The sequence below is a fragment of the Lepisosteus platostomus genome, chromosome 12 (assembly GCF_059453375.1).
Source record: "Lepisosteus platostomus isolate fLepPlt1 chromosome 12, fLepPlt1.hap1, whole genome shotgun sequence".
In the NCBI taxonomy this organism is placed as follows: Eukaryota; Metazoa; Chordata; class Actinopteri; order Semionotiformes; family Lepisosteidae; genus Lepisosteus; species Lepisosteus platostomus.
This window is the reverse complement of record NC_142622.1, coordinates 15,363,948-15,388,542: the sequence shown is the minus strand read 5'-3', so window position 1 is coordinate 15,388,542 and position 24,595 is coordinate 15,363,948. Positions and strand designations below refer to the sequence as shown.

Below are 24,595 nucleotides of genomic sequence, written 5' to 3'. Positions count from 1 at the left end.
GGAGATAAAGGGACTATAAAACAACCACCCATTATCATCGGGCTGTATGTTATACTGAGAGGCATTAAATAAAAGCAACAAATGCTGTAGACTGCCACAATCATTCACTGGTGACTAATGCTTCTCAGTATAATGTTTTACGATAAATGTTTCACAACACAGAAGTAACTTTTATACATTTTCTATATGTTTTTGTAATTCTGAGTTTTCATAAAATATCTGCAACAAATAATTCAAAAAAATTTCCAATACCTCTAAACCAAATAAACTAATGAAGATCAACCTCCTTCCTTGTTTCTTCATGATTATGACATTTTTGCCCTCTACTGGTAAAAGCTGGACAGATAGTAACAAACACACAAGGTATACAACACACTGGATACTACATGTAAACTACATACATCTATCCATTTTAAGAAAGCTGTGTATTCTTAGTAATTTCTGCACATCCCTTACCATTTCATGTGTGCATTTAGTTTTTCATTACATTAATTATGCTATTTTCTTTAGATCATTTTAACCAGTAAATGCTTTTCAATGGTTGATCATAAAAATAATATTTCTGAATGCATCTCACGAATGCCATAAGTACGTCAATCAAAATTAAGAAAAAAAAACATTCATCGTTTTTCATTTTAATACAAAAAAAAGTACAAAGTCTTTTTAGAATATCATTATCAAACATTTACAATATTTACTGACGTTTCATTTTAGAGGATTATAAAAGGAATTGTTTACACAAAGAAATTCCTTTCTATATAAATGAATTAGTCTAATATACAAGAAGCAATGACTGACTTATGTACAATATGGCTTTAGTGAATATCAACATTAACAGTACTTATAAAACTTTTAAATGAAATAAAAACGTTTCTGAAAACAAAGGACTGGCATACAAAAAAATAAATTCCACTAAAATCAGTAAAACTGGTATAGCATATAATACTGGCTCAGTTCCAAGCACAAAGACTAAATGCATATTTAAAGATGCAACAGATTTAAACTTTAAAACTTGTCTTTGCTTTGTTACTTTCCAAAAACTCAACCCATATCTGCGGCATGACTGTAGAAATTCAAAGCCTGATGCCTAAGTCCATTACACAAGTGTGATTAAACAGCATCTTTTATTTCATCTGCCGCAACATAAAGCCAATTTGCATAATACAGCTGGTAACTGCAGGAGGGACAGGTCGAGTGGTTGCCTCTCTCCATGCGGCGAGTGCTTCCAAGGCTTCTTTGGGATTGCTTGGAGCCAAGTCATAAATAGCATACACTGCTGCCAACTGCACTCCCCAGGGAACACCTGTGTTCAAGCACAATCAATACACACCCAGAGATATTAATTTCTTATTACTGCAGCACAGCCACCATAGCACACTGATTTATGTATGGTGACAGCAAAATTGTCTGATCAACTGCACTGGTGTAAAACATAGGATCCGAGGTGTCAAACTCTTTAACAATCCAAGTCAGGTTCTTAGGGGAACGCCATTCAGCACGCACAGCTGAAAAGCAACACATCTTCAGTTCTAGTTTTAAGTTTCACGTTTTAACTTGAGACTTAAAAAAGGGTGATGAGTTACTGAACCGAAGAGGATGCAGTTCATCCTAAATCGTCTCCATCTGTCTTCACCAGGTCCTGCTCAGCATGAGTGACTTTGGCACCATGAGGAAATTCAACACCTAACAATTTTCTCTCACAAGCTTAGAGCAGACTTAAGGCTGATTTAGCTCTCCTACCAGGTTTTAGACTAATTTTTGTGTTCCCTTGACTCCATTTACAATAGCCAATTTCATGATCTGAAGTTCAAAGTGTTGCCCTCAAAGTTAAATGATAAAACACACATTTTCAGCAGCAGACCACAAAGGATCTTCTACCTTCTGTATGTTAGTACTATAAAAACATTCTTCATGTACAGTAGCAAAATGAAATGGACATTTAAACGTTTATCTTGCTGACTTGATAAGCAGTCCCTTCCTCACAGTACTGTCAAATATCTTCAGAAGAAACAAGCACGAAAATCCTCTAGGGAGGACAGTTATGGCATCTGATCTGCGTCATGATTTTATTAGTCCATACATTTTCCAAGTAACCATCCCAAGGATAAAACTCACCTTCTGCATTAGCATGTCTGCAAAATGTGTTAATCACTTTTGCAACATTCTTTACAGAAACCACAGCTCTCTGTCTCAAGCCCATTTGTCCCACTCGACCTGAAAAAGAAGTCTTATTATTTCAGGACTTTACAACTGATGTCACACTTTAGGGTTATTTTGAAAAGTATGAAATTATTTCATCGTCCCTATGAAAAAAGCAGCATCTGAGCCAAAGAAACATTATTTCTTGATGTGTGGACTAATCCAGTATGACAGGGATCACCCTGTTCAAAGTTAAAAGTATACAACAAGATGAAGTCATAATCATAACTCAGAAGTATTCTCTAATTACATTTTCCTTGATTATATAGAAAACTCATAGTATTAAGTATTGAATTTTATTTTATTTACTTGTATGCACCATCAAATAATTAACTCATACTTTATATGTCTTCCCTTTAAGGCTTCATCTCCCAACTATATCTTGGAACGGAGTCAAATTCAGTCGAGTGGCCAAATGCCCTGAAATAATGAAAATTCTACCCAAATTCAGTGTAAATGTTCACTACAGGAACTACAGGTAGATACTGTATAAGAAGGAAACTCACCTATAAGTCTCAGAACAGCAGCTACTGTAATATCATGGATGTGTTTTACTACTGGTCCTTGTTTCACCCATTTGTCCATTATTGGCCAAAGTTCCCTGCTGAACGAAAGTATATGAAATAAATAAAAAGCAAACCACAACGTATTTAGATATACACACATATCATGGCTCCTGAGAAAATTGGCCCAGGGTGCTTTCTTTCCTTTGATAACTAATTTTTGTTATTTTCCAAATTGAAGTTAACACATGGTTACATTTAAAAATATACTGGACTGAACATCCAGAAAAAAAGCAAGAAAGAACACCAAGCACAAGACACAGTACTAAAACATTATATTTAAAATAGATTTATAACAAATTTATAATGATGATAAAAAATGAATTCACTGTAAATCATTAAAAGAATAGGCCTCCTTTGTATGCACTGACGGGAGGCACTTGTGTGTATTCATATAAACATACAGGGAGCTCAGCTGGTTTATTCAAACTGCATCATGAAAACTGTGCCCCGTGGAGCAATGCAATTTATTAATGATCCATTTGAATGTGTAATAGATAAAGCACATCTGCCAGTATTCCAGTAATGGAAGAGACCACTGAACACATTAACCTTTCAAATAAGAATACCCATCCTGTGGCATTACTACAGTAAAAAGACCATCACGGAACAGGGACTGCAGTTGTATCTAGGCAAGATGGGAGCTGAAGTGATGACTGTGTACCTCCACAGGTACACAGGGCTTAGTGCAGAAGTAAGATCACCTCACTCTGAAATAAAAACGTATAAAATTCTACCCTATTTTTATACATTTTATATACACACAAATAACAATGATGAAATAAAATGGAGAACAGTTTGAAATGCATATTCACCTTAAAAAAATGTCATGTATCCAGGTCCAGTTTTGGTGGGAGCACAACAACTCAAGTGCAAATACATACTCCCAAACACAAGGACTCAAGTCTTCCCCATGTCGCTCGTTATCCTGGAATTTCATATTGACTCCCATTTGAAGAACAATAAGTGTACTTGAGAGTAACTTTATTATATCACATGGAGGACTCTAAAAAAATTGATAAAAGTATATACAAATAACATTAATGTGACATTCAGATTAAAAATTGGTTAATGCAGTTACCAAAGAAACAAACAAATAAAATGATGGCGTATGTCAAATAAAAATAAATATCAGATTAATAAGGCTAAACATTTCTTTGCATTCAAATAATAAAATTCTCTACAGTCAAACCTCATGTTAATAACAACTGCATATACTGTTCTCAGTTGACCGTGCCCTGCAACAATGTAAATATATTTCTTTGGTGATATCGCCCTCTACTGTTCAGTTCTCGCTAGAGGTACCTGACACATAAATATGACTAGAATACATAAATATTCTTCATTAAGACATTTGGAAAAATTAGCTAATGGATATATTGAAGTAATTTCATACCTTCTCCCAACCCAGGTAAGCTGTTAAACACTGTAGGACTTCTCCTTCTGCTCTTTGTTTCGCCAGGGCCTGTATTGATTTATTAATTAATCCCGGGAAGGAGAAGATACTGCTCCAGGTTGCAGTGATGAACAAGATCATTTTGGCTGAATCTGGAAAATCTACATGTAAAAACAGTTTGACATCAAAATGTAAAGTAATGCCAAAAAAATACAAAAATCTGCTCACCCTCATAACATACTACTATACTCGTAATGTAATACTATGACATTAAAGCCTGTTGATTACTGAACAAAAAAGCAGCAATTTTAAGAACACATTTTCACATCTTCAAGTAAATAAAGGGAAAAATAAGGAGAGAGATTTAAAAATGCCACATGTACTGATGGAGAATATCAGATTTGTACTTGTCTTTCAAGATGCCCTTCATGCTCCCACAGCTGCCTGGATTGGGGAACAGCAGATGTGATGTCTCTGCTTGAAAGGACTGAATATATAAACTCTGTCAACAAACCCTTCCATACTACTACCCAAAGTTAATTAAAAGAAAATGTACTGTTTGAACACATAAAAAAAATCTTCAAACGTCATTGTATTTCCCAATCAGCTCTTAATAGTAAGCTAAGCAAGTTAGTAAAGTCAGTCGGTTAAAGTGAGGTTAGTAAAGTAAGCAAGTAAGCTAAGTAAGGAAAGTAAATTTAGTATAGTATGTTAGTCATTCAGTACGTACATTAGTAAGTAGAGGTAAGTACAGTGATCAAACTAAGTAAATAGTTAAGTTAAGCAAGCTAAGCAAGTGAAGAAAGTAGGTTAAGTAAGTAAAAATTAAACAAGCAAGCAAAGTAATTAAGATAAGTAAAGCAAATTAAGTATAGTAATTCAGTCATACGGCAAGTTTAGTTAAGTAAAGAAAGCAAGTAAGCAAGTGAAGAAATTAAGCAAGTAAATGCACTAAGTAAAGAATAAGTAAATTAAGTACAGTAGGTAAAGTAAATAAGGTAGGTGAAGTAAGAATAAGTTAAGTGAATAAAATAAGTAATCAGAGTAAAGAAAGCAAGCAAGTAAAGAAAATTCAGTATAGTAAGTCAGTCAGGTATTCAGTAAGTTAGTAAGTACAGTAAACAAGTAAGCAAGCGAATAGGTAAAGCAAGTAAAGCTGGTAAAGTACGTAAGGTAAGTAAAGAAAGCAAGCAAAATAAGTAAGCAAGTGAAGTAAAGTAAGCCAGTGAGTCAAGTAAAAAAAAGTAAGAAATGTAAGCAAGTACAGTAAGGGAAGTAAGCTAATTTAATTCAGTCAGTAAGTTAAGAAAGTAAAGCAAGCAACGCAAGTAAAGTCAGTAAGCAAGTATATACAATAAGGTAAATAAGTAAAGTTGGTAAGCAAAGTGAGTAAGCAAACAACAGGTATTGCTTTAAAAGGTAAGAGGATGTGTCTATGTTTTTTCTTAAATCTCATATGTAAACAGATTTAATCCACTTCCTTACCAGAACATGTGGTAACATGACAATAACATGCTATAGCTATAGTACGGCATTTCACTTGATGCAGAGGAAGCTAAACTATTCTTGAAGGAACTCATTTTTGATGTGCAAGACTTTGTAGTATGTGAAGGATTAACATAATAGAAGCTCATAATAAACACTTAGTCTTAATATCTTCCAGTTAAGTTTTATATCATGAGAGTACAATTTAAGCATCAGGTTATTTATTGTACCTATGGATGAAATACAGAAATTACATTACCAATAACTTCTGCAGTTAGTTTGTCTATAAAGCAAAATTTCACCTTCTTTCAATATGCTGTATGCAAACACACGGGCTCTTTCCAAGTCTCCCTGCTGCCGACAAATTCCAACATAAACTCTACAAAGGGCCTGAAGGTGGTTACTCTCCAAAGTGTTCTTCTCAGATTTCATCTTCGTAAGAATGCTGGACAGCAAATCTTCAGCCAAGTGCTTCAATTAAAATTTTGAAATAAGTTATTTTTCTAAACATCTAAATTTTAACACAATCTAGACAAACTAGAAAAGAATAATATAAATATCTACATGAAATATTTTAATCTTTTTGGGATTCAAAACTTGAAGATAACCTCTCAAGCTGAGTTCAGGATTTCTATTCAAAAAACGTTTTTTTTTCTTGGGGACATTACACATAAAAATACATATTAATTGCTCAGAACTAATATATTTCCATATAATCAAAATATTCCATTTTTGAATCCTGAAAGCTTTGAAAAAGAGAAAAATCAGAATAAAACATTTGTTGGTAAATGTAAAGTGTCCTCTTACTATGAATACAAAGGTCTGCAATTTATATAGTTATACCTAGATCAGTACATGACCCAAGTATAAGAAACTGTTTAGAGCGGCAAAATAAAAGATTATTAAGCAGACACAAACTTAATTTTCCATTTTGTTAATCAACAAAGGTACTGTATGTTAAATTAAAATCATGCAGATATTTTTCTTACTTTCATTTAATTCTACACTCATTCACCAATTCAATTTTTAATGTACAAGTTTATTTTGTCCTGTTATCAGTAAACAGACAATTTTGTTTTCTTTGTAAAATATAATCTTTGTAACAGTTTATTACTGTTACATTCCCCAGCACTGCAGGTGCTGTATTTCCAAACACAGATGTACTTCCAAAAGCATTTAAATTTAGTCTTATTTAAAAACATGAAGATAATCAAGCTTAAGAGGTCTCAATGAAATAGGACACTGGTTCCTGTATTACAAGAATCAATTATCTTCCTTTTTACAGGACGTACACTCTGTGCAATGAACCACTGTATTTCTTTTTATAGCTTTTACCCCTGACTATGCTTAACACAGTAGTATATTTCACGATATTGCAGAGTATACCAAAACTCCTATGTGTCATAGGATGTGGAGTCATATTAAATCAAAGCTCCAGGGTTCTGTTTAAAAAATAATAAAAAATACTGACCTTGTTCACTACACAAAATCCGTGAATGACCTCACGCTCTTCATCTCTCAGCACTGGTACCTGAGGAATTTTTCCAACGTGTATATGACTTCTAATTACAGGTAGCAAATCAAAACAGGTGTTTTCGATTTTCTTCAATGCATTTAATATTGCCTCGGGTGGATTATGTGATGGGATTTTTTTGACATCTGCTTCCTTTTCAACAGACTGTAAATTGTGACCTTGGTTACGTAATCTAGACTCTCCATCAAGAAGCTCTGCAGAATTCTCACAAGATGGAAAAGGCAAAATAGTCTTTTCAGGAACTGGTGAATCATTATCTAACCGAAGTCTTTTGGCACTTCTTGGCAAAAGTACGCTAACTCTTTTTCCTGCTTGTTTAGGCTTACCTAATAAACCTGAATCACAGATTTCGGAATTATCTGATGGGTGCTGGAAACTGCTGCCTTCCGATTCACAAGCCTTTCCTGTTTTGGTAAAAGCAGTTGTTGATGAATTAATGGATTTAAAGCCAGAGATCTGATTGGCAGATCTGGGTGCAGCATTTCCAGTTCCAGGCATACCTCTGTTAAGACAAACATTCCCTCGCAGAATATTAAGAGTTATTGCACGGGCCGAGAGTTCTGGATACATAGAATCCAGGATTCTCACAGAGTTCTCCTGAGGCAAGTTAGAGGAGGTGGAAGATGCTAACGCTGAAGGAGGAAGTCTGCCAGGCACTGGAAGAGCATGTTTTGGGGTAGTTGCACAGAATTGCAATGGAGAGGAAACCACCCTGCTTTTACAAACGTCTGAGGGAGACGGCGTAGCCCAGAATGGGGAGTTATTTGGCTCATTTGAAAGTGGTGACGTAATTGAAGTTGCTGGTTTTTCTTTCAAGGAAGAAACCTGTTCATCCACTGGTGAAGGACAAAACAACCTGCTAGATGAGGACTTTGAAGGGGAAAGACGTTTCCGGGATGCTGGAGGCGTTGCAGGTAGTGGCTGCAGAAGTGGAGGGAGAGGCGGTCCCATTTTGGAGCGAACTTTCTTTATAGATTCTGGGGAAGGCTTTGGTGAGAGAGGGGTATCTGCAGTAGCCTGTGCTGGAGGATCTGCATGGATTATTTTTCTTTTTACTCCATCTTCTGCAGAAAAAGGCTGTGGTCGTGTACAATCAGGAACTGCTGAATCATTAGAAGTCACAGTCTTAACAGCACTCGGAGGACATACTTCAGGTTTTGCAATTTCTCCATTTCTGTTAATACACTCAGGTGCATTAACAAACACTGCTTCAGTCACTTTACACAAAGCACTTTCATTACATTTCTCGTATCCGTGATGGGTATCTGATTCACTTTCTAATACTGATTGTGAGGGAAGTTTGGGAATTCCAGAACTCAGATTATTTGCTTCCGTAATATTCCTTGATTCAAGTAAAATGTTAGCAAGACCACAAGCTTTGCTTTCATTCAAGTCCTTTTCATCCCCTGTCACCTCACAATCATTTGAAGTTTTAATATCATTATCAAATAAGCATGTACCAGATATTTTTAAAGTGGACTCTGGCTCACTCTCATCTACTTGTTCGTTTCCTTTGGGAACATCTGTGTTTATTCCACCAGTTGACACACACTGTTGAATGTCAGAATTATCGCCTAAGGAGGGAAATGTATTTTTGGACATGACAGAGGTGCTCGGAGATTCAGACTCATTAGAAGTTACTTTCACATCTTCTGGAAGAGGATCCTCTAATTTTGTGAAATCTTGATGTGAATGAAGCACAGTGTTTGCCTTTTCATTAGAATCATGGCTTTCAGCACGCTGGCTTGTCTTAACTTTCCTTTGAAGTATGCAACCTTCTTGATCATCTGATGAATCTGTCTCTTCCAAAGAATCATTTGATTTACTTTCTTTCATTATTTTTTCATCTTTGACTTTCTGTTCCACGGAAGACATGTCATTTTTACTCACATTAGGGTTTCCATTACTGCAAGTTTGATTTATTGCCTCTTTATCTGCATTGTCAGCATCTTTAAAAAGATTTTGTGCTGAACTATGTTCATCCAAAATGGACAAATCACTTCCCAAAGGTACTCCTCTGTCTGTTCCTCTTGGGCACTCAGCATCATGCTGAAGTGACTCAGGGTTACTACTGTCCAATTCACTAATTTTCTCTGACTCAGTTTCTTGAAATTCACAAAGCCCTTTATCTGAATCTACTGGTAAGCCACATAATGGTCCTTCTACAGTTCCCTTGTCTGTAGACATTATTTCACCTTTCACACACTGCGTAATGTCAGATGATGGCGCACTTTCTATTAATGTGTCAATATTTTGTTTCACAGAAGGTTCTGTCGTTTCAAGTTTTTGCAAGACATGGCAGTTCTCCATCACATCAACCGTTTTTCTTTTGGTTTGTTCCATTTCATCGTCAGATAAACTTGAGTTATTTTGTGGGGATATTATGTTTTTAGTTGAATCTGATGCACTAGTTTGAACTTTAAGATAGTCTACAAAGCTTTCCTCCTCAGTATGTTCTGAATTCACTTTTTTACAACTTTCCTCACAGCTATTCAGCTCTCCTAAGCTCTCATGTTTTGGTAAAGACCCATCAGCTGAATCCTTTAACACTGTTTGTTCAGTTTCACTTTCAGGCTCCTGTTCAGTCGTGTTGCATTTTGTAAACTGTTCCTCTGTTTTACTATTTTCTTGCAGTTTTACAGAAACCCTTGAACAGGAGCCCGTGCTTTCTTTTTCTTTGCAGTCAGCATTTGCAGGAGCAGTCTGGAAAAGCATATCTTGTGCACTGCATACCTCCCTATCGTCTCTGATTGAGCAAACAATGTCTGTTTTATCCGTCTCTTGTAGTTTTCTTTCAGCTGTACACAATGGACTAGAAGGCTGTTTCTTATGTATTTCTGTCTCTCCAGCAAGAGAGCATTCTGTATCCATTTCACTTACTTCTAGTTTGCTTTGCTCTATCTCCATGTATTCTGTATTTGAGTTTTCAGTGTCATTTGGGCTAAGATGTTCTTCAGATAAAGAGTCTTTAACAAGAGAATTAGGAAGAGACACAGGGCATTCGTCCACAATATCTTTCTCAGACTGCAAGGAGTTGTTCTGTTTTGGCTCCTCAGATTCTAAGACACTGCACTGAGATGCCTCTTTATGTGAAGGAACCTCTGGATATCTTGTCTCTTCAGTTGGGACTGAGAAAGTTAGGTTTTCTGTATTAATTTGCCGACACTCGGGGGAAAGCAAGTTGCTGCCATTGTCCTTATATCCTGATGTGTGATATTCATTACATATGTCCAACGAACCACAAGGTACAGTTTCATCAGAAATTTGAGGAACAGAAGGAGAGACGGTCAGGTTATTTCCTAAAGACAAGCCTGCATTCTGGGTCGGGTGCTCATGCCCAGATTTGGGTAAACTGGAAGGTATCTCACCCTCATAATATTCTTTCATACAACTGGGATCAGATTTCTCAGAAAGTGTTTTATCTTTCTCTTTAGTTCTATCACAAAATCGAACTCCCTTCTCTTCATTGCTTGAATCGGACATATATCCAAATAGGGAATCCTGCAAGAAAGTATAAAAAAGTCAGACATCTACAAAATACACACAAATTCATATATATATTCATATACACCAGAAACATTTCATTTCGCAATCATCGATTATTTTTCTGACCATCATACAAGTGTAGGATCTATGAGAAAGAACATTCCTTTTCTTTCGCATCATATGTCCTTAGGCAGTCTGGGCATGATGTTTTTTTTTAACTAATTTAACATTTGCAGTGCAAATAAAGAAATATAGCTTCCAATATATCCTTACCTCACTATTAGGCAGTGAAAGGTTCAATGGAGATAGCACTGGGGGTAGAGGCTTGAAACACTCCAGTACTTCTTCAATATCACCTCGGATTAGTGGACTACGTTCTTTTTCCTCATTTGAGAGAAACTCAAGCTGTTCATTCACATTGTCATTTACAGTTAGTTCCTTAGATTCCTCACTTACAACAGCCTCTATGTGAACATCCTCTTCTGACTTCCCACTGTACCTTTTTCTTTTACGCTTTCCTTTTTTGTGCATTGTGCCTGCAGATTCAGGCACAGGTAACACAGGAGACTTTGAACTATTACTTTGAAATCTAATTGGCTCATAACACTGAAGGTCTTCTGATGGGCTTCTGTGAAAGAGTGGTTGGTTGTTCTGAATTTGATGCTTCAAAGGACTTTTAGACAAGGTTGGCTGGACACAAGGATGTGGATTGCTGGTTCTCCTGTGTAAGCCTGTCTCTGCAACAAACCAAAAAACGACTTAGTAATTTTCGCACCACATAACTCCTTTCCAAAATTAATAATATATATAGTAGCTAGGAGGCCAAGGATTCATTTGTTTCATTCTATTGCAAAAAAAGCATGCTGAAAAGTATGTTAAATCTAAACGTCAAGGAACTGGTAACCCAATCAAGCAGCATGTCAACATTTGCTGTTTATACATTCAAAATATACAATTCAAAATAAATTACCTTTAAATGGAAAATGTTGTCTGTCTATAGATTGTGATATCTGAGAGGAAGGTTCTAAACACATCCAGAGTTCTTGTAAAAGCATCCTGACTTTGGCTGAAACACATAAAAAAAGATTACATTATGGATTAAACATAACATTTTTCACTTTTAATTGTTAAGTAATGTAAGTCATATTTACTGAGTTTTAATATTTACATGAAGAAAGGTTTATTTTTGTTTATGGTGCTCCAAAATTATATGCAAAGAAATAAAAAATATACATTTTCAGATGTTTGGTTCATATAGATAATAAGCTTCATTTGTCTTCACATGTGTAGAAGTTGACTGTTAGAATTATCTTGAACTTCATCCACAATTGCATATATATATATGAAATATACAGGACATCAGAGTAGCTGTATGTGCTTACAAAATCCTTTGACACGTTATTATTTACTAATGCAACACAGTGCCTGTAGTAAAACTTAGCATGACACAGATAAAACATGTAAAATGGGCACTATTTCGTATTCATCATTTCAAACTATGATAAAATGGGTTGCTGTTGGTGACAGTTATGAAGCCTAAACTGAAGAAAATTCATTTAAAAAAAATATTTCATCTGGTACTTAACAGATCTTAATATGTTGGTGCTCATTTTAAATGATACTTGACAGCGTTAAATGATTTGAAGTGGAGATGCAGAAATAATAAGGAGAAGTTTAAAAGGGAAAATAAATCATTTACACATAAGCCCCATTTAATCATGAAAATGAAAGCATTAGTACCAGCAATGGTGCCGTTTTAAATCATTAGTGTGAATGGGAAAGATGGGTTTGAAAAAAATGCCAAGCCCCATTTAAGACCAAGGGACGGTCTTATAACGGTTACGGGGTCATTAATGGAATGAGGATGTGTGAATCACAGCTGTCGCATTAAAAGCACTCAACACCCATGTCTGCACTCTAAAGAACCCAAGGAAATTTTTAGAGGTAGTTTGCAGCAGATTTTATGATACACTGACAAATGCCTCATGATTCAATGAAGTAATATTTAATTTTCTGGAGTAAATTTCTAGTGTTATTGTAATAAACAGGATTTTTTCCATGGACCAAAATGTAGTTTTCAAGGACATTCATTTTAATTAAAGCTTGCTTCCTAAAGTTAAAAGCTGTGAAACAACCCTCCATAACATTTAATATTTTGTAATGGTTAACTATGCTCTTTCATCATTTGTTTCATACGTAGCATAGGATTAAAGGATGGGGTATTTTTATGCTTTAATTTTTCACAGAAACATTTTCTGAAACTGTCCAAGTTGTTTTGTCGTCTAATTTGCTAGTTTCCTTTAGAGATTTTTTGAAAAATGTCCATTTTAAATTTTTGTAGTTGTTCATCACCCATTTTCAATCTGCTTTGCAGCCTTCCTCAAACAGTTTGCTTTGATTTATTTTCTTATCTTGCACACTGTATCCTAGCTTAGCTTATTTAAGTTTAAAGCTTAAGTTTAATTTTTGTGTCTTACACATCTTATGGGCGAACTCAGACGACAGCAATAGCTAAAGGTAATAACTTTCTCCAGAAATCTTGTCGCATTCATTGATTGCAAAACCACAATTTCTTGCTCACATGGTCCTTCCTTCCTTGTTCTTGCACTCTTGTTATATCTAGTCTGCAGACCTGCAGAAAGTAATATGCTTCCTATATCCAAACTGGTGGTGCTAAGCTTAGAAGGTGTACAGCCCTATATTCACAAGCCCTTTATCTCTAACCACTACGCCACCTGTGTAACCTTCACAGAATATGTGGTTAACATTTGTTCTAGCCATTGATATTTGATATTTAGAGAAGGTTATTCAAGTTAAAATTTACTGTCGACGCTATGAAATGGAAAAGAAGCTGCTTCTGTGCCATGAACCATGCAAGCTGAATCCACATAATCAGTCAAGCCTTGTGTGTGAGTCTATCCAGGAATTAGATGTGCAAACAACAAGCTTCGGCGTTGTACTCTGGACAAAATGCCGAAAGGTGAATTTTCACCTCAGTTTTCCCTTTTCAGCAGACTGAAACAGGTTTTCCTCTAGTATTTGCCTCTACTATGCTCCATCCATTTTCATCTCACTACTACCAAGCTTTTCAGTCCCTGATGGTGAGGACCAGCCCCATAGCATAATGTTATCCCAATGCTTGACAGCATAGATGGTGTAGACATGATCATGAGAAAAATACAGAGAGAGGTCATGAAAGATATCACTGCTCTTATGATTTCAGAATAATAACAGGAGACACTGAAATAAATAAGTGACTTAAGGGTTGTAAATTAAGTTTACAACAGCACAGGGTCTGAAAACTATGCGATCATGACATTTCCATTTTTTCCCCCATTCACATTAATTATTTACACCTTCCCTTTTTTGCTTTGACTATGTGGAGTAGGCTGCATTGCAAATATTAATTGTTACTTCAAAGCGTTATGACTGAAAACATTGACGTACCAAAATATACAAACAGTGCAAAGATTTGAATACTTTTGCTAAGTTTGTTTATGATGTTTATTGGTGGTGGTGGAAGGGATCCCCATTACCTGTAAAGGGCTTTGAGTGGAGTGTCCAGAAAAGCGCTATATAAGTGTAGGCAATTATTAATTAATAATAATTATGATGGCAAGCTTTTAATTAACATGATTCTGAAATGTGTTAGCAATTACTTTGTTAGGAACAAAGTATTTCCCAGGGCTTTAAAGAACCCTTCACAATTTCCTTAGGTGAAATTCAATAACTTCTTAGCATTTTAAAGATCTCTGCCAACTATTTTTATAGACGTCTATTCCAAATATCAAAAACGATAAGCATTGCTTACTTTGGTCAATTTTTACTCCCGTTTCCTCTGGTGTATTTGTTTGAACTGATGCACTCCTTACATCTGTGGAAAGAAAGAAGATTAAACTTACAGTAAACACAATTTTGCAGTTCATTAAAGCATGAAAAAAAAACTTAAAATACCTTTTTGCCTATTTTCTTCCTCCAGTTTTTCAAGATTAAACTGTAAAGCAAAGAAAAATGGCATTAATTAAATAAATCACGCAATTACTGAAAAATATGAAGGCATGGTGGTAAGTACTGTTTCTTCACTGTTCAGTTCCAGGATTTGCCAGTATGTTTGTTTGCATCTCTTCCTGTGTTTGGGCTTTTGCCAGATGCCCCAGTTTTGACTGGTAAGTCTAAACTGTCCCCATACCCAATGATTTATCCAATGAAGTCCGCTGGGATCCACTTTACTATCCCTAGCAGTGGTATACCTGGTACTGCCCTTAGAACTACAATACACAATAACTTTATGACATATGATGCTAAAATACAGAGGCAGTTAGTATGCATATCTAACCACTTATTTTGTATTATAGTAACTTACCATTTTGCCACTGAATTTAAATGAAAATGTACAGAAAAACATTTTAACAGCAATAAAAATTGCGTTTTTCTAAAACACACACAAGCTACCTGTCAGTGATGTCCAAAACACTTTATAGGGATAACCAAAGTAAAGCTGAGACAGGTTTGATGCTACTTTCAACTTCCTGTGGAAGACAGGAACCTTTGAACACATCTCAATTTTTTATTAAGACTTAGCAGCCATTAAAAGAGTGTCTTGACTTCAATGATAAATGAGGTCTCAACATTTTTAAATCAAAGTGACTATGAAATGTATTTTTAATATTACAGGACACACTGCATCATCTCATACTGCCGTATGCTGAGAGCTACCACTGCTGTTTTATCCTCATCTGATCACTGCAGCAAGAAAGAAAACATACTTCCTAAGACTCTTCTATATAGCCTCTGAACTAAGAATATCATCTACATGATGTAAAAGAGTAAATAATACTTAAATCTATTTCTTGCAATTTAATATTCATTTACTGCATACATTCAAAAGGTAATTACATAAGTAGAATATTAGTTAGACCCTGACCTGAGTCTTCTGCAAATCTTTCTCCAACATGTTCTTTTCCATTTTCAGCTGCTTTATCTCTTGGCTCTGACTCGCTCTTGTATCTTTGAAGGGTAGGAAAACACCAGTGTTAGCGGACTTTGCAAACAAATCATGTTTTGATTGTTCTTCTGTAAGTAAGAAAAGGATTCTTAGGTTCTGTTTTATTCCATTCATCCATTTTCGAACTGCTTTATCAAATACAGTATCACAGGGGAGCCAGAGACTATCCTGGCAAAAAACATGCACAAAGCAGGATACACCCTGGACAGGACGCCAGTCCATCGTTGGGTACACGCAGACAAAGCCTAAAATCCCAAAAGCCATTAACCTACAGTACCTGTATGTCTTCGAACTGTGGGAGAAAACCCAAACGGACATGTGGGAAATTTGGAGAGTACATAAGATGTCAGCCTAGGACTTGAGCCTAGGCCCCAGTGCTGCAAGGCAGCACTGCTAAACACTGCACCACTATGCCACCCTCTATTTTGTCCTTTTAATTCTTTTAACTCTATACTAACTTAATTAATGTAATAACGACAATTTGCATTCCAGAATAACCTAGCATCCCAGGGTTGGAATATTTTCAGCAAATGCTCAAAAGCACGATAATATCAATGCACGACATAAGGAAAAAAATGGGTACTGACCTTCAAGTTTCTTCACTTTATCTTCAAGTTGCTTCTTTCTGAAATTAGAAGAGGAAGTAATTATTTGTAAAGTGGAAGGGGGGAAAAAAGGTACTTCAATTTGAAATACAAATGAATTCTTACACAGACTCCGTTTTACTGATCTCTTCTTTCTGGTTATCATAGTCCAGACGCATCTGCTGACAGAGCTTTAGAGAGCTCTGTAACAAAATATGATATTCCACAATTAAACATGTATATACTGGATAAATTCAGAAAAAATAAACAAATACAGTTTCATCATTAGTCCAACTCTAACCTGAGCCTTGTCCAACTCTTTCTCCAGCATGTTCTTTTCGATCTTTAGCTGCTTTAACTCTTGTCCCTGTTTCTCTCCTGCATCTTTGAGAGGAAGAAAAAGTTAATACCAGTGCTAGTGAGCTCTGGAAACAAAACACTGTTTGCTTGTTTGTTTTTCAGTACGAAACAGATTCTTAATTTAGATTAACTTTATTGTCCACTAAACGTGGACATTTCTTAGGTTTCCCCCATTACAAATAATACAATTAATTAAAATACACAACAACAGAACAACATATCACACATGGAAAAGCATACATTCAAAGGTAAAATCAAACTGATCACAATGTAAATACCCGGCACAAACAAAGAAAATATCATTAACAACTTGCATTCGGTACTTGTTTGGAGTATGGGTTAAAGGACCTTTTATACACATTTCTAACAGCTCTAGAGAACCTGAAATGTTGGCCAGATGGAAGCATCTCTAAATGAGAATTGAGGGGATGGGAGGCATCTTTAACTTTTTGCCATTCTGTTCACCTCACTATAAAAAATGTCCCCCAGCTGTTTTTGTGGCTTTTCACCTTCCCTGCGATAGTTACTATTCAAGAAAACATCTGCACTGATTGAAATATACATTCTTATTTGAGAGATTATCTTTCACCAGAAGGCCAAAGAGCCATTTTTTAATCAGTTTAACATTTGCACTATAAAGAGTCCCCTCATTTTTATAGACTAAAAAAAGCAACAATGACAAGACACTGCCATGAGCTGCCCCTGTACTTAAAACCAATTCATCTGAGCAGTTTCCATTTAACAAGACCCTCTGAGGATGATCCGTAAGAAAATCTTTAATCCAAAGAAGAACCCTGGCATTCACATTAAGCATAAGAGGTTTTCCTAAAAGAATGTAAATTTGTGTTAAAAGCCGAGCCGAATCAATAAAAAGGGTGCAAACAAAGGCGTTTGGCTTTTGAAGGCACCTTGTTATTTCCATGAACTAGAGTGAGAGCAGCATTCTCAGTGCCCTATACGCAAACTGTAAGGGATCAAGCTGGTCCCTTATAGATGCAAGGTGGTTGCTAACCATGCTTTCCATGAACTAAGCCAAAATTGGAGTGATTGCAACTGGGCTAAAATCTTGTAAAAACGTGTTGCTCCAAAAACATTAGACACAGGTATTACTGCTAATGTTTTTTAATAATTTTGGAACAATATAAGCATTAATCAGACTCCGAAACAGATGAATAAGAAAACCATTAACCATTAAGATGATAACTAATTTTGACCACCTACCTCTTAAAAGCACCCTACCTCTCAAAACGCTATTATAGTTGATTGTTTTATAGTCTAATAAACCTGAGACTGCTTATGAAATTATGCATTCAGTGTTTGTTTCAGAATGACTGAGCCTGCCAAGGTGTAACAGTTTTAGCAAATGCTTGAACACATGATAAAATCAATGGATTACATAAGGAACAGCTGGTTATTTACCTTCAAGTTTCTTCACTTTGTCTTCAAGTTGCTTCTTTCTAAAATTAGAAGAGAAAGTAATTATTTGTAAAGCAAAAGTGGAAAAAAGTGCTTCAATTTGAAGTTAGAATGAATTCTTACACAGATTCTGTTTTACGGATCTCTTCTTTCAGGCTTTCAGATTCCAGGAGCGTTTGCTGACAGAGTTTTAGGGAGCTCTGTAATGACAAGAGAGATTATATAGGAAAACAATTTAGTTCCATATATAAAATTTTAGCTCTAACAAGAGATTGTAATGTGAGATCCAATTATGGAAATTCATGCAACTTTAGAAGTGTTTAAACTTCAGTATTAATTTGATAATGATCCACTACAGAGTAAAATTTTCTTTTGACTTAAGATCATGATTTAATAATTCAGGTCATCTATGACATTTCCAATAAAATGCTATAAGACCATTTGTGTGTGATACATACCCTCTTCTCTTCTAATTCAGACTTCATTGCCTCAAATTCCTCATTCTGCTTTTCCAGTGGTGTCAATTTCAAGAACAATTCATCTAGTTGATGATGGAGAGAGCTAGTCTCCCTAAAGAAAAACCATAAAATCAAAATGTTAGGTAAAAAAACACAGGGTGTGTAAACATTGACAGCATATTTCTAAAGTTACTTTTCTAGAACATCTCAGCTATCTTTATACAATACACTTTTAGTAAACTCTGAAGAAGTAGAACCACTGACAAAAATACTCAATATTTACTCAGCTTCATAAATAAGTGCAGAACTATTTGAAATACAGACAGCTTATAAAAATGTATGCAAAATATTAAAATATCAACAGATATAATACAGATATTAAACAAGGGCAAACAATTTTAACAGCTTCTGAACTTACCTTTGAGCTTTCTGGAGCTGTACTAAGTTATTAAAGAAAATCCGACAAAGATGGAAACATTTTCAAAAAGAATTCTGTCATCTTCAAGAGATGAGAAACTTTCTCATCTCTTGCAGCACAGTAGCACAATACCTTACCTTATGATTTTGCAATTCAAACAGAAACATTATGAGTCAAATGTGAGAATCGTATTTATTCCCATTTGCATTGTAGTCTCTGTTTTTAGAAAAAGACTTCTCTGCTGAACTTACATTTTATTTTATTTTTATTTTAAACATAACATGTTAAAACAACAGTCATTCAAGATCAACTGAAATTCAGAAAAGGATATCATCACATTTTTCTTGATATTCCATAAGCAGATGACTGGAAAAGAAAATTGAGAAACAAATTTAAAATGTTATATATGATGGTATTTTTACATTCACATCCTCAATGTCACTGAAGTTTCCAACATAGTACTAGAATTCAGAAATTGTTATCAGACAAAAGAGTTGTTCTAAATTGTTTGAAATAAAGACTCCTATTGTACAGCAGCTAGAATCATTAAATGTTTTGTGAGACAGAGACTCTTGTATTGGGAGGGCAGAAAGCCTTGCAATACCTTTCAGAAGACTCTGTAACAGTGGGTTAGGTTTATTGGGAACACAGGATATAAAGAAGAAAAGACAGATGAAAAAAGAAGTGAAGAATCATTCTTATAGAAATACAATGATAGCAACGCAATACTATCTTGAGCAAAAAAATGTATTCAGAATGAAGTAATTTATTATTCTTCATCAGTACATCAGTTTTGGCATTAAAAAAGGTTACACTGTCGTGCAATGTGATTCTTCTTTCAATGGAATAATAAAAACAAGATTTTCCTGCTGTTCAGAGAAGAGGGTGTAATTGGAACTAAGGCATGTTGAATCTCTCTGAAAAGAATGTACACTCTACATTGCAGCACACTGAGAGAACCCACATTTTGATCAACAGCACAGGCACATCTTCAGGCACTGAATGTTGCATAGCCCAAACAACTGTCTGACATCTGAAGCCAAATCGGGCAGTCCACTGTTGCAGCACTTTTCAGTACACCATCAATGAAGAATAATGATAAGCATATTTGAATTGTGACAAGCATATTTTATACTACAAGCAGTTATAATGGGATCTGTACAAAAGCGTCTTTGATACAGTTTTTATGTCCTTGTTCATTAAAGGTTTACTTTTTTCACCATATTGTATTACAGTAAAGACACAAATATAAAATCAAACTGATATTAAGAAAAAATTAAAAAAAAATTGCTTACTCAGTGTCAATTATCTTTTGCTTCAAAGCTAGCAGTGTTGCCACATATTCATTCAGATTCTGGAACAAGAGATCAAACAAAATATTAAATTGTTGCAAGTATAATATTCGAACATGTAGACACTGAAGTTACATTCAATGCTTCTTTCTGACTCATACAAGGAACTGATTTACAGGTATGTCTAAGACTGAAGTCCTATATTTAAAAAGGGAAGTGGTTTTGCCATTTTGGATAGTTTAAAAATTCTATTAAAACCTAAACTGAACACAAAATTCTCTCCCATTTTACTTAGTTTATTTCATATGTATAAACCATGAAGAATTTACAGTTACAAGGCAGCCAATCTATATAAATTACTCTGTTAAATGACCTTTACCAGTCTGCACTGGCTCTTCTGGGACAACCTAACAAGAATCATAATGCTCTTCTTCAGTGTAAAGGGGACATGGGACATAATAATAGAGTGCTTTGTATTATATAATGATAATTATATAATAATAATAATAATAATAATAATAATTGCTTACACTTATATAGCGCTTTTCTGGAAACTCCACTCAAAGCGCTTTACAGGTAATGGGGACTCCCCTCCACCACCACCAATGTGCAGCATCCACCTGGATGATGCGACGGCAGCCATAGTGCGCCAGAACGCTCACCACACATCAGCTATCAGTGGGGAGGAGAGCAGAGTAATGTAGCCAATTCATAGAGGGGGATTATTAGGAGGCCATGATTAGTAAGGGCCAATTGGAAATTTGGCCAGGACACCGGGGTTACACCCCTACTCTTTTCGAGAAGCGCCCTGGGATTTTTAATGACCACAGAGAGTCAGGACCTCGGTTTTTTACGTCTCATCCGAAGGACGGCGCCTGTTTACAGTATAGTGTCCCCGTCACTATACTGGGGCATTAGGACCCACATGGACCGCAGGGTGAGCGCCCCCCGCTGGCCCCACTAACACCTCTTCCAGCAGCAACCTTAGTTTTTCCCAGGAGGTCTCCCATCCATATATACATTATCCAGCTTAATTATTATATTTAAAATAAGTATAATGAATATGGAGCATTGATGACAAAGACAAGAAGACCCTGTAAATTGTTCCCCATTACACAGCAACATGCATTTTAAAATGTCCAGTTCAATGTGGTATAAGTAGGCCCTGTTTGTGAATTAACTGCCTACATTTTATCCACATTGCTACAAAATTGCCAACAACTGTAGGTGCAAGGATGGTGTCCTTTCTGGGTTATTCTTTACATGCCCAGTTGTGCCAATGTGAAAAAGTTCCTTCTTTAGACCTTGCATGCTTGTTTTTCCTCAATGGTGACCCACTGGACTGGGTATTAGCAGTACATGTTGAAGAACCTATGCAAGTGCAAATACTTAAAAATTCCAAAATACTTAAAAGGAAAAGACATCACCCATAACTAAGGGTTATAATGCAACCAAACATTTCCTTGGTTATAAAATGTAGTTTCTAGCACTCCAGGGTGTCAAACTCATTTCTTATGGCGATCAATATTCGATTTAAATGTTCTTCAAGCAACCAATTCCATAACTTACCAAAAGCCATGACATAGTATTACATATTGGTACTGATTCTCATTTTTGGAGTTCATTTTACAAGGATATATTGCCGCCATTTCAAAAATGCTAATGTAACCTTACCCCCCAAGTAAGGTAAGTAAACATGCATCCTCCTAGTACAAAATCTTTTTTCAGCATTAATAGCCGCAGTTACTTGAAATATCATAGTTGTGATCACGGCACACTGCACAAATCTCTGTTCTTTGGTAAGGAATATTATGGGGATATTTTGTTCAGCAACCAGCAGCAGTAAATGCACAACAGTAAACAAAACTCTTGCTTTAAACCTTGAAGTATTAGAAATGATTAAAAATAGTGAGCAGTTAAAACTTATTAGCACATTAGTGCTAATGTTCAACAGTTTGCAATTTTTCACATTCACTCTTAACTACTCTACTGAAATAAATAGGCTGATTATCTTAACACACAACCATGTTCTTATTTTTGACAATTCAGTTTGCTTAAGGTAACAGTAGTATTGTTATTTTATAGACTTTGGAAACAAGCTGAAAGTTACATGTAAAGTAATGGGAATTTCACAGTTCTAAACAAAATTTTGCATTACAGTTCAAAGGATGAGTATATATACAGTATATGTGTCGTTGGTAAAGACCCTCTGCCCCTGTATTAAATAAAAAGCAGTCTGCCTCGTTTAGTAGTTTGCAGTTTAGCATTAACAACTAAGAAAAAAAAACGGCAAAAGGCAAAGTTAAAGGAATGATGAATGACAAAAGGAATACAGAAAATGTGAAATATGATTTGCTAAATATCAGTGATACAAAAAGAGCAATAAATACACTATTATTATTGCTACCGGTCTTTGACAAAAGCTCCCTACTCTACAAATTAAATCTGTTAGTTTTCCTTTCACCTCTATGAAGAAATAAGTAGCCTCACTTCTCTGGAATCAAATTAATTTAATTAATTGCTTACACTTATATAGCACTTTTCTGGACAATCCACTCAAAGCGCTTGACAGGTAATGGGGACTCCCCTCCACCACCACCACCAAGGTGCAGCATCCACCTGGATGATGTGACGGCAGCCATAGTGCGCCAGAACGCTCACCACACATCAGCTATCAGTGGGGAGGAGACCAGAATAATGAAGCCAATTCATAATAATAATAATAATAATAATAATAATTGCTTACACTTATATAGCGCTTTTCTGGACACTCCACTCAAAGCGCTTTACAGGTAATGGGGACTCCCCTCCACCACCACCACCTCATAGAGGGGGATTATTAGAATTAACATTTTTCTTTTGTGAAAACATGATGACAAGACCATCATTGCACTGATTACAAGACCACTATACAACCACAAAATATCGTTTTGAGATCATAAAAACCCTCCCGTAGAGTTCCTGAGAGGCCAATGGTGGTTTAGTGACTGAGGATGCGTGCACAGGTCTCGCCGTATCAATTTTTCCACCAATTTAATGCAAAGACATGCCCTTGTCTTCAAACAAGAACGCGTTGATAGGCCAGACGCGGGGACCCTGCAGAGAGCGATGTGTGTGCGAGACAGTTGCAGCATCATCACCAAGGGTCCCTTCTTTGTGTGTGTGCTACGCAGGCTTGTCAAGACAGCAACCTCCCCAGGGACCTGGCCGCGAATCGTGTTTGACACACCCGATTTAGAGGCAGCACTGATCAGTCATCCTTACATCACACACACAATGACAAATCGTTTCATTTATTATAACAACAAATATAACGAATCGGCGATAAGAAAATTGGTCACCCATAACTTTTAAATAATGTTTTTTTAACCTAAAACGTATATTTTAGATAACAATTTGAACAACACTCCTGCTTCTCACATCTGATCAACAAATTCTCCTGATTCAGTGTGGTAGTTCTTTTGTAAAAATATAGCAAAAGAAGTTCACATATTTGTGGAAGTTCGTATTTAGCACTTTTTAATGTGCATCCAGTTCTTTATCAATAAGTTGGGACGACCACAGATGTCTTAGCATCATCACACTTCAAAGACAAGATCTTCTTAGGTGCTTAGTATATCTGCAACCGTAAATGCAAAAATGATCTCGGTATTCACTCTTGAGATTAGTAACATGCAAGGAAATATATAAAATTCCAAGAAAACTACTTAGAATAAAACCAATTTACGGGAAAAACGCTACGAGTTATCAAATTTCGAATGAACACTTGATACATTTGATAGTTCAAGATGAACATTAATTTAAAAATACTTGAGGTCCAATATAATTTAGCTATATAAATAAAATATTTTGTTATCTGTGCTGATATGATTATATTAACAAAGGTAATGTTTTGATAAAATGCACAATTAGAAGCTTAAATAACACCACCGTAGATTTACTATTCTAAAAATACCATTTACCTACCTGCTGCAAAGCGTTACAGTTCTGACAAGTTCCTGCTGTTGCATCTGAAGCAATTCCTGCTGCTTGAGAGTGATTCTCCCCGGGCATCATGGTAACAAACGCAAAGAGGACACAAAAAACGTATCAGAAAACTAAGATTTGAAATGAAACACGATCAAAACAAACTACAGCCCTTCCATCCTAAACACACAAACGTAAGAAGCTGAAGCACACCACATTGACTCAGGACCCCACACACCGGGCCGTCCACAAAAATGCCAGATTCAAAACCGCTTCCCACAATGAAGAATATTTCATTTAATAAGTTCTGAATATTCAGACTTCTTAAAACTTAATTAGAAAAGAAAAGGACGCACAAAACTATTTCAAACTGCACATATTGCATGCGATCTAAAAGTAAAATAACAGGCAATATTATGGGGCCCTAAGAGAG

General features: G+C 35.7%; 1 protein-coding gene across 3 annotated transcripts; it reads right to left on the bottom strand.

Annotated features, from left to right (window-relative positions):
• Positions 1–619: 619 nt before the first annotated feature.
• Positions 620–24,403, bottom strand: ice1 (KIAA0947-like (H. sapiens)). Of its 3 annotated transcripts, none has more exons than XM_088601048.1 (22): positions 24,163–24,403; positions 20,200–20,258; positions 19,236–19,270; positions 18,905–18,923; positions 18,487–18,598; positions 18,152–18,228; positions 18,032–18,069; positions 16,554–16,636; positions 16,379–16,455; positions 16,256–16,293; positions 15,588–15,670; positions 14,618–14,657; positions 14,475–14,537; positions 11,634–11,729; positions 10,937–11,400; positions 7,115–10,678; positions 5,946–6,114; positions 4,159–4,319; positions 3,578–3,768; positions 2,706–2,803; positions 2,116–2,214; positions 620–1,303 (listed from the first exon to the last, which is right to left on the bottom strand). In XM_088601048.1, the coding sequence occupies exons 1-22, from the start codon at positions 24,250–24,252 to the stop codon at positions 1,125–1,127; spliced, it is 5,835 nt and encodes a 1,944-aa protein (XP_088457174.1). In that variant the 5' UTR covers positions 24,253–24,403; the 3' UTR covers positions 620–1,124. The 3 variants fall into 3 exon arrangements, with proteins under 3 accessions (XP_088457174.1, XP_088457175.1, XP_088457176.1); XM_088601049.1 differs by having other exon boundaries at positions 2,706–2,800; XM_088601050.1 differs by lacking the exons at positions 16,379–16,455; positions 16,554–16,636; positions 18,032–18,069.
• Between the last annotated feature and the right edge of the window lie 192 nt (positions 24,404–24,595).